Genomic DNA, 12583 nt, shown 5'->3' with positions numbered 1-12583 from the left:
GGTGTCGTAAAGTTCACATGTGCATGACGTGTGTGTAATTGCTTTAATGAAGCCAAAGGTAACAAGAGGTTAGCTGTGTGTGTGTGTGTATGTGTGTGTGTGTGTCGCGTGCACGCTCATTCTCTGTTTATATTCCAGGATGGCTCGATCCTTTTCAGCAAGAGAAGGGGTGCGTTTTTAAAGGGGGGGGGGGAGAGAAAGATTGAAGGAGAGAGAGAGAGAAAGAAAAAAAAGAAAAAAAAACCCTGTGGAATGCCCAGAAGGACGATCCAGTGAGGAGGACCGTCGAGGGCCCCCAGAAACGCCCGGATTGGAGTCCTTTCCTGCGGCCATCCCTATAAGGCTGTGCTGGAGCACGGGAGCGGCGTGGAGAGTGGCCCCGGCTCCATGTTTGGTGTGTGGGAGGAGGCAGCGGGGGGGCCGGGGGGGCCCGGGGCTTCTTAAGAGCCGGCCCGGTCAGCCTGTGGCACACCATCACCAAGTGGCTAAACACCCCCGCCCCGGCTCGGCACTGTCAGGGTAAGTCCTGCTTCCCATCTCCATCCATTGCATCGCATCGTATCTCTCTCTCTCTCTCTCTCTCTCTCTTACTCCCTCCATCCATCTATCTCTCTCTCTCTTTCTCTGTCTCTCTCTCTGCACATCACTTTCAGTCACTGTCTCCATCTCTCTCTTTTCTCCCTCTCTTTCTGTCTAGCATCCTCTGCATCCTCTTGTCTTTTAAGGACCTGTTGAATCTCTCTCTGCTTGTCATGTCACATTAGCAAGACCTGACATGGGTGTGGCTCTTGGATAAACACATTTTTTTTTTTTGCACAGCACTGACAACCAGTAAATGATTTACTTTCAAGTTTTTTTTGTTGTTGTTGTTGGGGGGGTTTGAGGGTTTTGGAAAGAGCTTAAGTGATTTCGAAAGAGACATAAGGATTCATCATCTGGTGCTTGTCAAGTGAAGCAGCTTCCAAAGGAGCCTTTTTTAAATCTCAGCACAAGCCTGGCTGTTGGAGCTGGTGGTGGTGCTGCAGGCAGGGTGTTGAGGAGAAGCTCAGTGGCTGTTGATGTAGGAGCACAGTCAGATGAGACATGCCTTGGGAGCAGGCTTGTGCTGCTGAGTCCCTTTGATCTTGAAAGGCATCCTTAAACTGCACATGTTGCACTTGTTTTTTTTGTATTCCTGAAAAAAAATGGCTGATCTGTTGATCTGTACTTTGTTGTTTTAAGAGTAAAGGAGAAGCAAAGGCACGTGAAAACAGCAACAGTCTTCTGTCAAATGAGATGCATTAATCTCTGAGGAAGTGCATGAATGCTTTGAGCCAGCCAGGGCCATGTGTGTGTGTTTGTGTGTGTGTGTGTGTGTGTGTGTGTGTGTGTGTGTGTGTGTGTGTGTGTGTGTGTGTGTGCAAATTGGAAGGGAAATTAGAAGAAGTTTTGTCCAAGTACGCAGCCTCTCTCTCCCTCTCCCTCTTTCCCCCTCTCTCTTCCCTTTCTTCCCTCTCTCCCCTCTCTCTCTCTCTCTTTCTCTCCGCCAGCTCATGGCTTGCAAGGGAAGCACTAGACTGAGCTCAGGACATTGGCCCTTTTGATTTGGAAGGTTTATGACTAAATATGGTTCTCCAGGATTCCAGCGTAGGCCTCAGTGGGAGAGACTGCCCTCTCCCACCCATCCCTTCTCTCTCTCTCTCTCTCTCTCTCTCTCTCTCTCTCTCTTGCTTGTTCTCTCTCACTTTTTTTCTCTCTCCTTCTCTTTTGTCGTCAGCTGGTGTAAGCAAGCAAAAAGGGCTAGGCAGGGAGGGCAAGAGAGAGGGAGGGAGGGAGGGAGGGAGGGATGGAGGGAGAGAAGGAGGGAGGGAGGGAGGGAGCAAGGGGAGTCTGTGTGTGTATGTAGTCCATAGACAGCCATGGTCCCCATCACTTCCAAATTAGGAAGTTTTTTCCCATGGCCCAGAGTTCATTCATTTGGGACTTTAATGTAAGCTTGTCAAGGGTAGCAGGCGGACTGTTTGACATGCTTTACATCGCTGGGATTGATAGTGTTTCATATTCTACAGGAATTAATCTCATTTTTGCAGAAATTGTTCTATCCATGGGTTTTGGATATCTGCTGGTATATTTCCTAGATCTTGATCAGTCATTTTTACACAGATTTAAATATTTTATGCATCCATTTTTTGGTAGTAGTAGTTTGTAGTAGTATGACTGGTCATTTCATCATTTTCTGTGGTGAAGGTGTGGCACACACACACACACACACACACACACACACACACACACACACACACACATAAATGCACACTCCCTCTCTCTATTTCATTATATTTTAAACATTATATTTGAATATCATTTCTGGTCTGCTCCAGTTTATCTTAACGGCACTGCAGATGAATCATCTGAGCCGTGGGGAGGGTTGACCCTGACTCTGTCCCCGAATACCAGCTGCGCTTCACCTCTGTCTGCTCCCGTTTGTGCCAGCTGGTGTTAACCCTCTCTCTTCCCCTGTGTGTGTGTGTGTGTGTGTACGTGTGTGTGTGTGTGTGTGTGTGTGTATGTGTGTGTGCTTGTGTGTGTGTGTGTGTGTGTGTGTGTGTGTATGTGTGTGTGTGTGTGTGTGTGTGTGTGTGTGTGCGTGTGTGTGTGTGTGTGTGTGTGTGTGTGTGTGTGTGTGTGTGTGTGTGTACGTGTGTGTACGTGTGTGTGTGTGTGTGCACGTCTGCAGTGATTGTCTCGTGGGAGATTGAAGAAGAAGGAGCCCCTCGTTTGAAAGATGTGTGACGACGAAGAAAGCACCGCCCTCGTGTGCGACAACGGCTCTGGTCTGTGCAAGGCAGGCTTCGCCGGGGACGATGCCCCTCGTGCCGTCTTCCCCTCCATCGTGGGTCGTCCCAGACACCAGGTGAGACTTCTCCGACCCCTCCGACTTCCGGGGAATTCGAATTTCGCCCGGCAGCTCAGGCTGGATACCAGCAGATCTATTTTTGCTGTTTAGTGCCAGAATCTTTGGCTCCAATCAGAAACAGCCATACTCTAGTCCTGGCACGCTATTGGCCGGTGACGCGCCGAAAACTAAACGACGCGAAGTGCAGTAGAAACAAAGTGCAGCCTTGCCAGACTAATGTTCAATCTTAAAAGATTGAGTTTAGTATGGTGAAAACCAGACTACCTTCGACTCTGACTTCGATGCCAACTGGACACGCCATCGACCAGTGTCCCATGCATGGATTAAGCCTTGCATGCCCCAGGCATTTCAGTGGAGATTTTTACTTTTGTTTTCTTTTGCTGTAAGACCAGACTCAATCCATGTATGGGAAACGGGCCCTGTTGGTTTACATGTCATGAATGAGATTGCAAGTTGATTGTCCAACTAGCCTACTCCTTACTGTCTGTAGTCAGGGACAGGAATAATACACCTGCTATGATATGCACTTACTTCATGTATATGATATGCACTTACTTCATGTTTAGGGTTTTAAATGCATTATATTGTAGCATTGTTGTAGTACAGTATTATTTGCATTTTAAAATACAGATGGATAGTACAGGAAGAATATGTCATTGCACTTTCTAAAATATGGTTGGCCTTTTAAATGACATTTTAGCCATTTTTAAACACCAACAAATGAAAGGATTTGCTTAGTAGCGAGAGTAGTCGGGTCAAACAAATACGAGTGTGTTTCTTGGCTTGTTCCTCGGGAAGTCTTTGGCGTTTCCCAGTTAAGCCTCCTGCTATGTCTGTGACATGCCAAGGTCAACCATCACAACAGTGTCTGTGTTTGAGACCCGCTGGAGAATTGTTTCAAAGCTAACTCCAGTCCACTTCCTGTTAGCAAATGTAGCCCCATCCCTCTCAAGGAACAAGAAAGAACGTGTTTTTTAGCCTTTGTTCTGTGAGAAATGTCTTTGAGCGTGTTCTTTTAGTGTTTTGATTTGCTTATGATGGTCGGTTATGGGCTTTGACCCGCGTGAGTGCTTTATTTGTCTCCATTTTGTCTGGATTGCGTGTTCAAAGTGGGAACATCTCTAGTATCGTTCATGGGAACTTCATAGCAATCCGCGGGATATTCTCTTGGGTGAAATCCACCTCTTAAGCTCTCACTGGATGTCTTGTTGTCTAGATGGCCATTTTTTTGAGGGGGCGCTGTGCTCTAACCTCTGTGTCTGTGTTTGTGTCTGTCCACAGGGTGTGATGGTGGGTATGGGTCAGAAGGACAGTTATGTGGGTGACGAGGCTCAGAGCAAGAGAGGTATCCTGACACTCAAGTACCCCATCGAGCACGGCATCATCACAAACTGGGACGACATGGAGAAGGTGGGCCCACATACACACACACACACACATACACACACACACACACACACACACACACAGGGTGGGGTGTTTTCACTGGTCCCCACTTTCTAAGCATGACGCAGAATTCCACAGTATCTACAGTTCTTCAGGGAACCTTTTTCCAACTCCTCCCAAAGGGTCATTGTCATAAAACAAATAGCAGGCGAAAGAGCGATTAACGTAAACAGTCACCGGAACTTCTAAGAGGAAGCCTCTAAGTGTTTATAATTCTTTGAATTAGTGAATCCACTTACTAGCCAGGGAGCTTTTACTTAGTCTTTGAATCTGACGTTGCCATGGCGTGGACTTTTAAATGCAGATGGAATCACTTAATGAATTCCTGCATCGCACTGATAGTCTTTTTGTACACAACAAGGACCCCTGTAAATGGGCGAATGTAAACCCAAGCTACACATATTTGAACTGACTCTGTGTCTAAAAATAGGTAGAGTCCACCGCTTACGCCATTACCCTCTTTGCCATTTCGCTCGTTGCAGCGTCCCCTAGGGTATCCCAGAATTCCACTCAATTGCTTCTCCATCTTCACAGGGTTGATAGCAGATAACAATGAGTCGTCCACGGGCTATGTAGATAAACACACACACACACACACACACACAAACACACACACACAGGTCCCTCATGGTGGCTTAACTGACGCCTGTTTGGTATGTTTACTGGTAAGGTCAGAGTTTGTAGCGGCCTGCTGTCTGATAAGAGATGGGTCTGACTCATCTCGCCGCAGAGCGATAGAAATCATCAGTCTGTCATGCTGTTGTTATCACAGCAGATGCATGGCACAGATGGTGTTGTTCTCGGAGCTCGCCGAGCGAAGAGGCAACTCGTCTCCTCTCCTATTGTCGACGTCGTTCCACGTTTGTGCGTTCCTTTGAGTGCTGTTACCGTGACCCAAGAGGTGTCGTTTTGAGAAGCACACTTGCCAAAATCTTAGCACAGCAACATGGCAAAATACGGGGCCGGATCTGGGGCTGGTGTTCTCTTGTTGCCTCGCTCCCATCTGGGACAATGTTAGTTTTGGCACGGGGAGGAACGTTAAATCTGTTCACACAAGCTGATTCAGGGAACACATGCTTCAGCTCTCTCCATGGTGTGTGGGTGGGTTGTTTGGTGTGAACACTTGAGCATTGTCTATGTGTGTGTGTGTGTGTGTGTGTGTGTGTGTGTGTGTGTGTTTGTGTGTGTGACTGATTGTTTGTGTGTTTAATTTGACTTTGTGTATCTCTATGTGTATAACTCTCTCTCTCTTTCTTTCTCTCTCTCTCTTTCTCTCTCTCAGATTTGGCATCATTCCTTCTACAACGAGTTGCGTGTGGCCCCAGAGGAACACCCCACCCTGCTCACTGAGGCCCCCCTGAACCCCAAAGCCAACAGGGAGAAGATGACCCAGGTAAGGGTGGCAGATCATCACCCCAGCCACACCAGTAATCTACAATCTACAGTTGTGATCCATAGCCTTTGAAATGATAGAGATCTGTGGTGCAACTGGATATACTGTACAGTACAGCGTGTGAATACGTTCTTATCCCAAGATGCTCTTATCAAAATAACATCATGGAGAATTTGGAGAGCTGACACCATGGTTTCTGTCCATCTTTTTAGATCATGTTTGAGACCTTCAACGTACCAGCCATGTATGTAGCTATCCAAGCCGTGCTGTCCCTTTACGCCTCTGGTCGCACAACAGGTCAGTCAGTAACGCAGATGTAGTGCGAGTGTTTTCACCTTTGATGTCTCGCCCCGAGTGTGTGTGACTGGAGTTCTCTTAATTGACTATTTATTGACTCTAATATGAACTCCCTCATGAAGTTCTCCATTGACCAACGTTCCACGACGGCGTTTGGCGTTTGTTCACAGGCATTGTCCTCGACTCTGGTGATGGTGTCACCCACAACGTGCCCATTTACGAGGGCTATGCCCTTCCCCATGCCATCATGCGCTTGGACCTGGCTGGCCGTGATCTCACCGACTACCTCATGAAGATCCTGACTGAACGTGGCTACTCGTTTGTGACCACTGGTGAGTGGACTTGTTACCATGGCGATCAGATGGTACCAGCAAAGATTCTAGAATATTTGGGTACCAGCCCTGAGTAGTTTTAAAGTGATGGCTGACACAGATGGTGTATAGTTCAAATTCGATCCCATCTGGGTGGATGAATTTATTTGAAATGGTAATGTACTGTATTGATTTTATCCAATATTCAGTGTTTGAATTTCCAGGTTTACCAGCTGCCATGATTTTGACAACTGTTCACCAAATCTGAATCGCTCTTGTTTTTCACCCCCTACAGCGGAGAGAGAAATTGTCCGTGACATCAAGGAGAAGCTGTGCTACGTGGCTCTTGACTTTGAGAATGAGATGGCCACCGCTGCCTCCTCCTCCTCCCTGGAGAAGAGCTACGAGCTCCCTGACGGACAGGTCATCACCATTGGCAACGAGAGGTTCCGCTGCCCCGAAACCCTCTTCCAGCCTTCCTTCATTGGTAATGTGGCTACCCACTTTCTTTTTTCATCTCTTCCTCTCTTCCTCACACTATAGCTCTATCCAAAGACCTGCCTTCCTCTAACTCAGAAAAAGACAAAAACTCACAACAAAAAAACTTTAACAGATGTGCATAACACATATTTTGATCAGTGTTATTTTTTTCTCTGAAGTATGTATGGCATGGATTTTTTTTTTTTTTGTTCTGGTTGTTCACCACTCAACTCTGAACATCTGAACACTCCTCCCCCAGGTATGGAGTCTGCTGGTATCCATGAAACCACTTACAACAGCATCATGAAGTGCGACATTGACATCCGTAAGGACCTGTACGCCAACAACGTCCTGTCCGGCGGAACCACCATGTACCCTGGCATTGCTGACCGCATGCAGAAGGAGATCACTGCCCTGGCCCCCAGCACCATGAAGATCAAGGTCAGTCACTTGCTCCCCTGCCCTGATCCCTAATTCCTCTCTGTCTCTCGCATACACATCTTGTAGTGTATGTTGTGTGTGGTGTCTTAAGCTGCTGGGACCTTGAATTTCCCCTTGGGGATCAATAAAGTATCTATCTATCTATCTATCTACACACATTGGTGATCGAACCTTTGCAAGGCCAGCTTGTGCTGTAGGTATTACAGATATTTTAAAATGTTTCTAGTCTAGTAATCGTTGTGTTATTCACTTGAGGCGTACTCTGTGCAGCCATGTGCGAAACAATACTATAATGCAACACAAACAAAAATCTAGAGAAAATACTGTAACGAAAAAGATAAAAGATAAAAAGTTGAAGTTGCTGCACAATAACTGTTCACATCCATAGCTTTAGGTGTTATAAAGTGCTGAGCTGAGCTGTATTTGATCTCTGCTCTGCTCCGTGTCTATACCTGCCCAGATCATCGCCCCTCCCGAGCGGAAGTACTCTGTCTGGATCGGTGGCTCCATCCTGGCCTCCCTCTCCACCTTCCAGCAGATGTGGATCAGCAAACAGGAGTACGACGAAGCCGGCCCCTCTATCGTGCATCGCAAGTGCTTCTAAATGCACCCAGACCCAGCCCTCCCACCCCCACCTCTACCCCCCCTTACCCCCCTTACCCAGTCCTACTCCTTCTCCTGCCCCTGCCACCGCGTCTTTCCCCCTGCCCCCCCCACCCCACTTCTAATGTCTTTCGCTCTTGCTCTATAGCCTGTAAACTGTGAACGCAGAGAGTCCCCCCTCCCTCACCCCAAACCCTGTGCCCCCTCCCCATCCCCCACCCACCCTTACTCCTTCTGTGTCATCTTTGCACTGCCCTCACCTGTGTGAATGTGTTTTTTTTTTTTTTTTCTTTTTTTTTTTTCGTTTTCCTCTCGTTTTAATGTTTTTTATTTTGTTGTCGTTTTGGACGAATAAAAGACAACCAAAAATGCTTGAAAGGTGCTGCCGATAAGAAATTGTTGGGGACTTTTTTTTTTTTTCCTGTGGGGTATGTGAGGAGGCTTGATAAGAATCTGGACTGGCACGAAGAGGGGGGAGGGGGGAGAGGGAGAGGGAGGGGGTGTTAGTCACAGAGGGTGGCCTGCTCTGGTTCGGAACTCAACCATATCTTGCCCACGACTGGCACGGCTCCTTCCCAGAGTGAACTGTGATCTGGGGCATAATAGCAGTTGCTGTAACAATGCAGTTACAGCGTTCCGGCTCTCCTGTGCAGTTCTGAAGGGGTTCTACTCTTGGGCTCCCTCTAGTGTTCCACCATCGACACTGTCTCCCGGCCGCTTTCTCTCGATGTGCGGTTGAAGCCTTGCATGTGCTCTTTCACCACTGTAAGCTTTTGAGTTTGGAAAGGCAGGTGTTGTGAGAATGTTATCATTCTGATTGCCCCAGGAAAAAAAAAAATAATAATAAAAGCTCTGCTAAAAAGGAATTTGACTGGATATTTTTTTTTATTTAATATATATATATATTTTTTTTAAAACAATTTGTAAGAGACTTCTATTTTAGGCAAATGCAATAGCTTTGCACTGTCATACATACGGTCATATTAGCTTCTGTGTCAAAAAATCTTATAAAGCTAAAGTGTTTTTTTGCTCATGGTTAAGTGGAATATATTTGTTGACATTTATGACACCGCAACTATTCTGCTCCCAACTTGAGGCAATCTGAGACAATCCTCATCCAAGTTCCACTCATAAATACAAGCGTGAGTGGTAGCTGGAAAAGATCTTGGCATTCATCATAACCTGCATGCCAAACTAGACTAACTTACATGAGGCTTACTACTCAAGACCACCTCACATCTTCATGATCAATCAACATACTGCTCTCGAGTCTTTTTTAAATCACCGCACGCGTTCCGCTAGAACAGACCATCAGAATAATGAGACCAAACGCTGGTGGACATGAATGTTTTTTTTTTAACCAACCGTTCTTTAATAACAAATTGTCAGTGGAAAAAAAAGGTATCCATGATGATATCCTTAATGCACATTCTAAGCATGTGCGTCGCACAAGACCAAACCTCTGACATTCATACCTGACACACGGAGCAGCAGACATAGATATGACACAGAAAGTCTCCTCCAGCAACACATGTTTAGACAATGTTTTAAACCCCCCCTCCCCTCCCCTCCCCCGACCCCACACAACACTATACAACACTACACAGCTGCACAACAGAGAGACCTTCATAAACAAACGACCAAACTTATAAAAACAAGAGTAAAACAGGAGAAAGAAAAGATAACGTCATTCTTTAAACAACTGACACTATAGCCACGAGTAGCCATTTGTTTATTTCGTTTTGAGGTTTTGCTTCACACACAACCACACACACACACATGCACACACACACACACACACACACACACACACACACACACACACACACACACACACACACACACACACACACACACACACACACACACACACACACACACACACACACACACACACACACACACACACACACACACACACACACACACACCACACACACACACACACACACACCATACACACACCTCACACCTCAACCACCTAAAATCTACAGTTATAAGTCTGGGGAAAATAACAGCAATAAAATATATGATGAAATACAGTGTTCGATGGTATTTGAAATTTTGAGTATATGTGGTTATCGGTATATCGATGATGTGATTTCTGAGTGTACTGTACGTGTATGTGGGGAGGGGACCTGAGTTCTGGTGGAGGGGGATTACAGATATGGGGGTAACAAAGGAACAGCTTTTCCATTAAGGCCTTTAGGGGTTTTTGTCTGAAAACTCCTTTGGTTTTGTGTGTGCACGTGTGTACTGTATATGTGTGTGTGTGTGCTTTTGTGTGTGAGTGTGTGTGTGTGTGTGTGTTTGTTATCTGTGTTTTCTTGATCATTCGCACACATTTTTTGTCCCAACGTAAGCGATCACACCACCAGAAGGCAAAACGTACCTGTGTGCTTAGCTTAAGAAGTGAACAACATAAAGAGCTTGATACTGACAAAGAACTTCAAAAATGCAGCTACAACATCTTTTAACACGAAGAAAAAAAAAAACATTCTTCACTACAAACAAAATATGGCAAAAGGGAATAAAGACTAAAAAAAATCACTGTATGACTGACTAGATCATCAGATATGGCTCAGCTATGTCTGGTGACAGTATACCATTCACATCTTGACATCTTATTGAGTTCTCTCCATTATTGACTGGGAGACTGTTGGCCACCAACAAATTTCACAGACAAAGTAGAAAGTAAAAAATGCCAAAATGTCTTCAAGTTTTTTTAGACCAGCCCAAAAGCAAGGGCTGAATACTGAAAATCATTGAATGGTCAACACGTCAATGTCTACAAACGCCTTCAAAAGTCTTCTACTTGGCTCTGCGTACAGATTAAGTCAATCAGCATGTCCTTCTGAAGGCATCGATAAAATCACCAAAGCTTTTCTGGCACTTCCCAATGGATCTACACCGCCATCTGGTGTTCAAATGAAAACCTGCATATATTTGATCACAAAATCATTATCCATCCAAGAGCAATGGGGTACTCCCAAGTATCTGGTTTAGTGACAAACCTGAGTAAGTCGACTCAGAGTAATTGATAAAGATACTGATAGAGAAGTTTTGCTTATCCACGCAAAATAAAACCTCAAGACTTTTTTTTACGGAGGTTTACCCCTCACACGTTCTTGGAACACCCCCGCCAGGCATTATTGTTTCATTTAGTTGATATACCCAGTCACGGATTGTTTTAACAAACCATTTCAGAGCATAGTAAGAAAGACCCCCCCAAAAATAAAATCAAACAAAATATATGAAACAACACAAGAGTTCAGAACAACTCCAGGGCATCTGCATCAAAACTTCTTCACGACATTCAGGGCGGCAAAAAAAAAAAAAGAAGCAAATCCACAGTACTTCAGTTCAAAATAAATAAATACAAAAGCCTTCATGTAAACAGATAAAAATCGGACCGGTGGGCCTCTGCAAAAAAGAGCTTGCGGTCATGTTCACTGCGTTATGAGGTTCTTGTCCCCGGTTCCCCTGTCATCTGAGGTCTAGAACCGTTGTCTTGGTGTCCTTCACGACAATGTGTTTGCAGATCTGCAGAGAGTTACGTGATGTCAATGAATGGCTCCGGGGATACAGAATGTTTTTACTAAATGGAATACAACAAGTACACATAAATTCAAGCTTTTTTTTCTCTCTCTCTCTCTCTCTCTCTCACTCTCTCAATTCAATTCAATTCAATGAAGCTTTATTGGCATAAATGTTTCAATAGCATTATTGCCAAAGCTCAATAACATGTACACATAAAGTAGATGCATAGACAGACAATTACATCTCTCTCTCTCGGAGCACTTACAAAGCGCTGGGTTTTTAACAGAAACAGGTAATGGAGCACTGCAGGCAAAACATTGTCAGTTCAAATCCCCAAATGCCATCCCCCCTCACAAATGCACACACACACACACACACACTCTCTCTCTCTCTCTCTCTCTCTCTCTCTCTCTCTCTCTCTCTCTCTCTCTCTATCTATCTCAATCTCTGTTTCTTTCTTCTTTTCTCTCTCCCCTCTTCCCTTCTCCCTGAGTGATGTACAACATCAGCATCATCAAAAGTAAACCCCCCAAAAAACCCAAAAGCCCAAATATGCTTAGTCTCACAGCACTGATGCACTGCACGTTTGAATGTGTCAACAGATATTCTAGTCCTCCATGTAAGTTCATGTCAGTGCACAAAAACACTACCAACCGCAAACAAATGCGCACAAACACACATTCACACACATTCTCTCTCACTCACACACACACACACACACACACACACACACACACACTCAGTGTGTGACTCACAGTGAATAGAGGTGGGTCCTTTGAATGCGGATGAAAGCCCTTCAGTCTGCAGCCGGCCACCTCCCCCATCCCAGAGCTGGTGAGTCTAAACACTCCTGTGCTGAAACACAAACACGTACACACACACACACACACACACACACACACACACACACACACACACACACACACACACACACACACACACACACACACACACACACACACACACACACACACACACACACACACACACACACACACACACGCGCGCGCAAACACATGCAAACACATGCAAACACAACTCATTACACAGTGTTACGCAAAACACTTATCACACGGTCACATCATTATGTCCCAAATACATTAGAGTCTTCCTTCCATGCACACACAAAAGCTTGGTAATGATGACCAGCCTAGCAGGCCTACACACACACACACACAC

The 12583-nt window shown here is 45.5% G+C and overlaps 2 protein-coding genes across 5 annotated transcripts in view; one reads left to right on the top strand and one right to left on the bottom strand.

Annotated features, from left to right (window-relative positions):
- Positions 1–415: 415 nt before the first annotated feature.
- acta2 (actin alpha 2, smooth muscle) lies at positions 416–8730 on the top strand. Its single transcript, XM_062526379.1, has 9 exons — positions 416–519; positions 2714–2890; positions 4175–4303; positions 5622–5732; positions 5945–6029; positions 6200–6361; positions 6636–6827; positions 7080–7261; positions 7722–8730. The coding sequence occupies exons 2-9, from the start codon at positions 2762–2764 to the stop codon at positions 7863–7865; spliced, it is 1134 nt and encodes a 377-aa protein (XP_062382363.1). The 5' UTR covers positions 416–519; positions 2714–2761; the 3' UTR covers positions 7866–8730.
- A 721-nt stretch (positions 8731–9451) lies between these two features.
- stambpl1 (STAM binding protein-like 1) overlaps positions 9452–12583 on the bottom strand; it is a 24675-nt gene continuing 21543 nt past the window's right edge. For all 4 annotated transcript variants that reach the window (XM_062526369.1, XM_062526372.1, XM_062526370.1 and 1 more), the window contains 2 exons: positions 12160–12259; positions 9452–11407 (listed from right to left, as the gene is read on the bottom strand). In XM_062526369.1, the coding sequence (XP_062382353.1) occupies positions 11351–11407; positions 12160–12259 (157 nt within the window). In that variant the 3' untranslated portion in view covers positions 9452–11350. The remainder of the gene's footprint in view (positions 11408–12159; positions 12260–12583) is intronic.

This window comes from Sardina pilchardus, chromosome 22, assembly GCF_963854185.1.
Source record: "Sardina pilchardus chromosome 22, fSarPil1.1, whole genome shotgun sequence".
NCBI lineage: Eukaryota > Metazoa > Chordata > Actinopteri > Clupeiformes > Clupeidae > Sardina > Sardina pilchardus.
Note: the sequence above shows the minus strand (reverse complement) of the source record. Positions and strands in the feature narration are given on the sequence as shown.

Excerpts from the sequence above, each read along its gene's own strand:
- acta2 (XM_062526379.1), top strand. The coding sequence starts at position 2,762 with ATGTGTGACGACGAAGAAAGCACCGCCCTCGTGTGCGACAACGGCTCT. Across the intron at positions 5,733-5,944 it reads ACAGGGAGAAGATGACCCAG|ATCATGTTTGAGACCTTCAA; the intron begins GTAAGGGTGGCA and ends CCATCTTTTTAG. Across the intron at positions 7,262-7,721 it reads CCAGCACCATGAAGATCAAG|ATCATCGCCCCTCCCGAGCG; the intron begins GTCAGTCACTTG and ends ATACCTGCCCAG.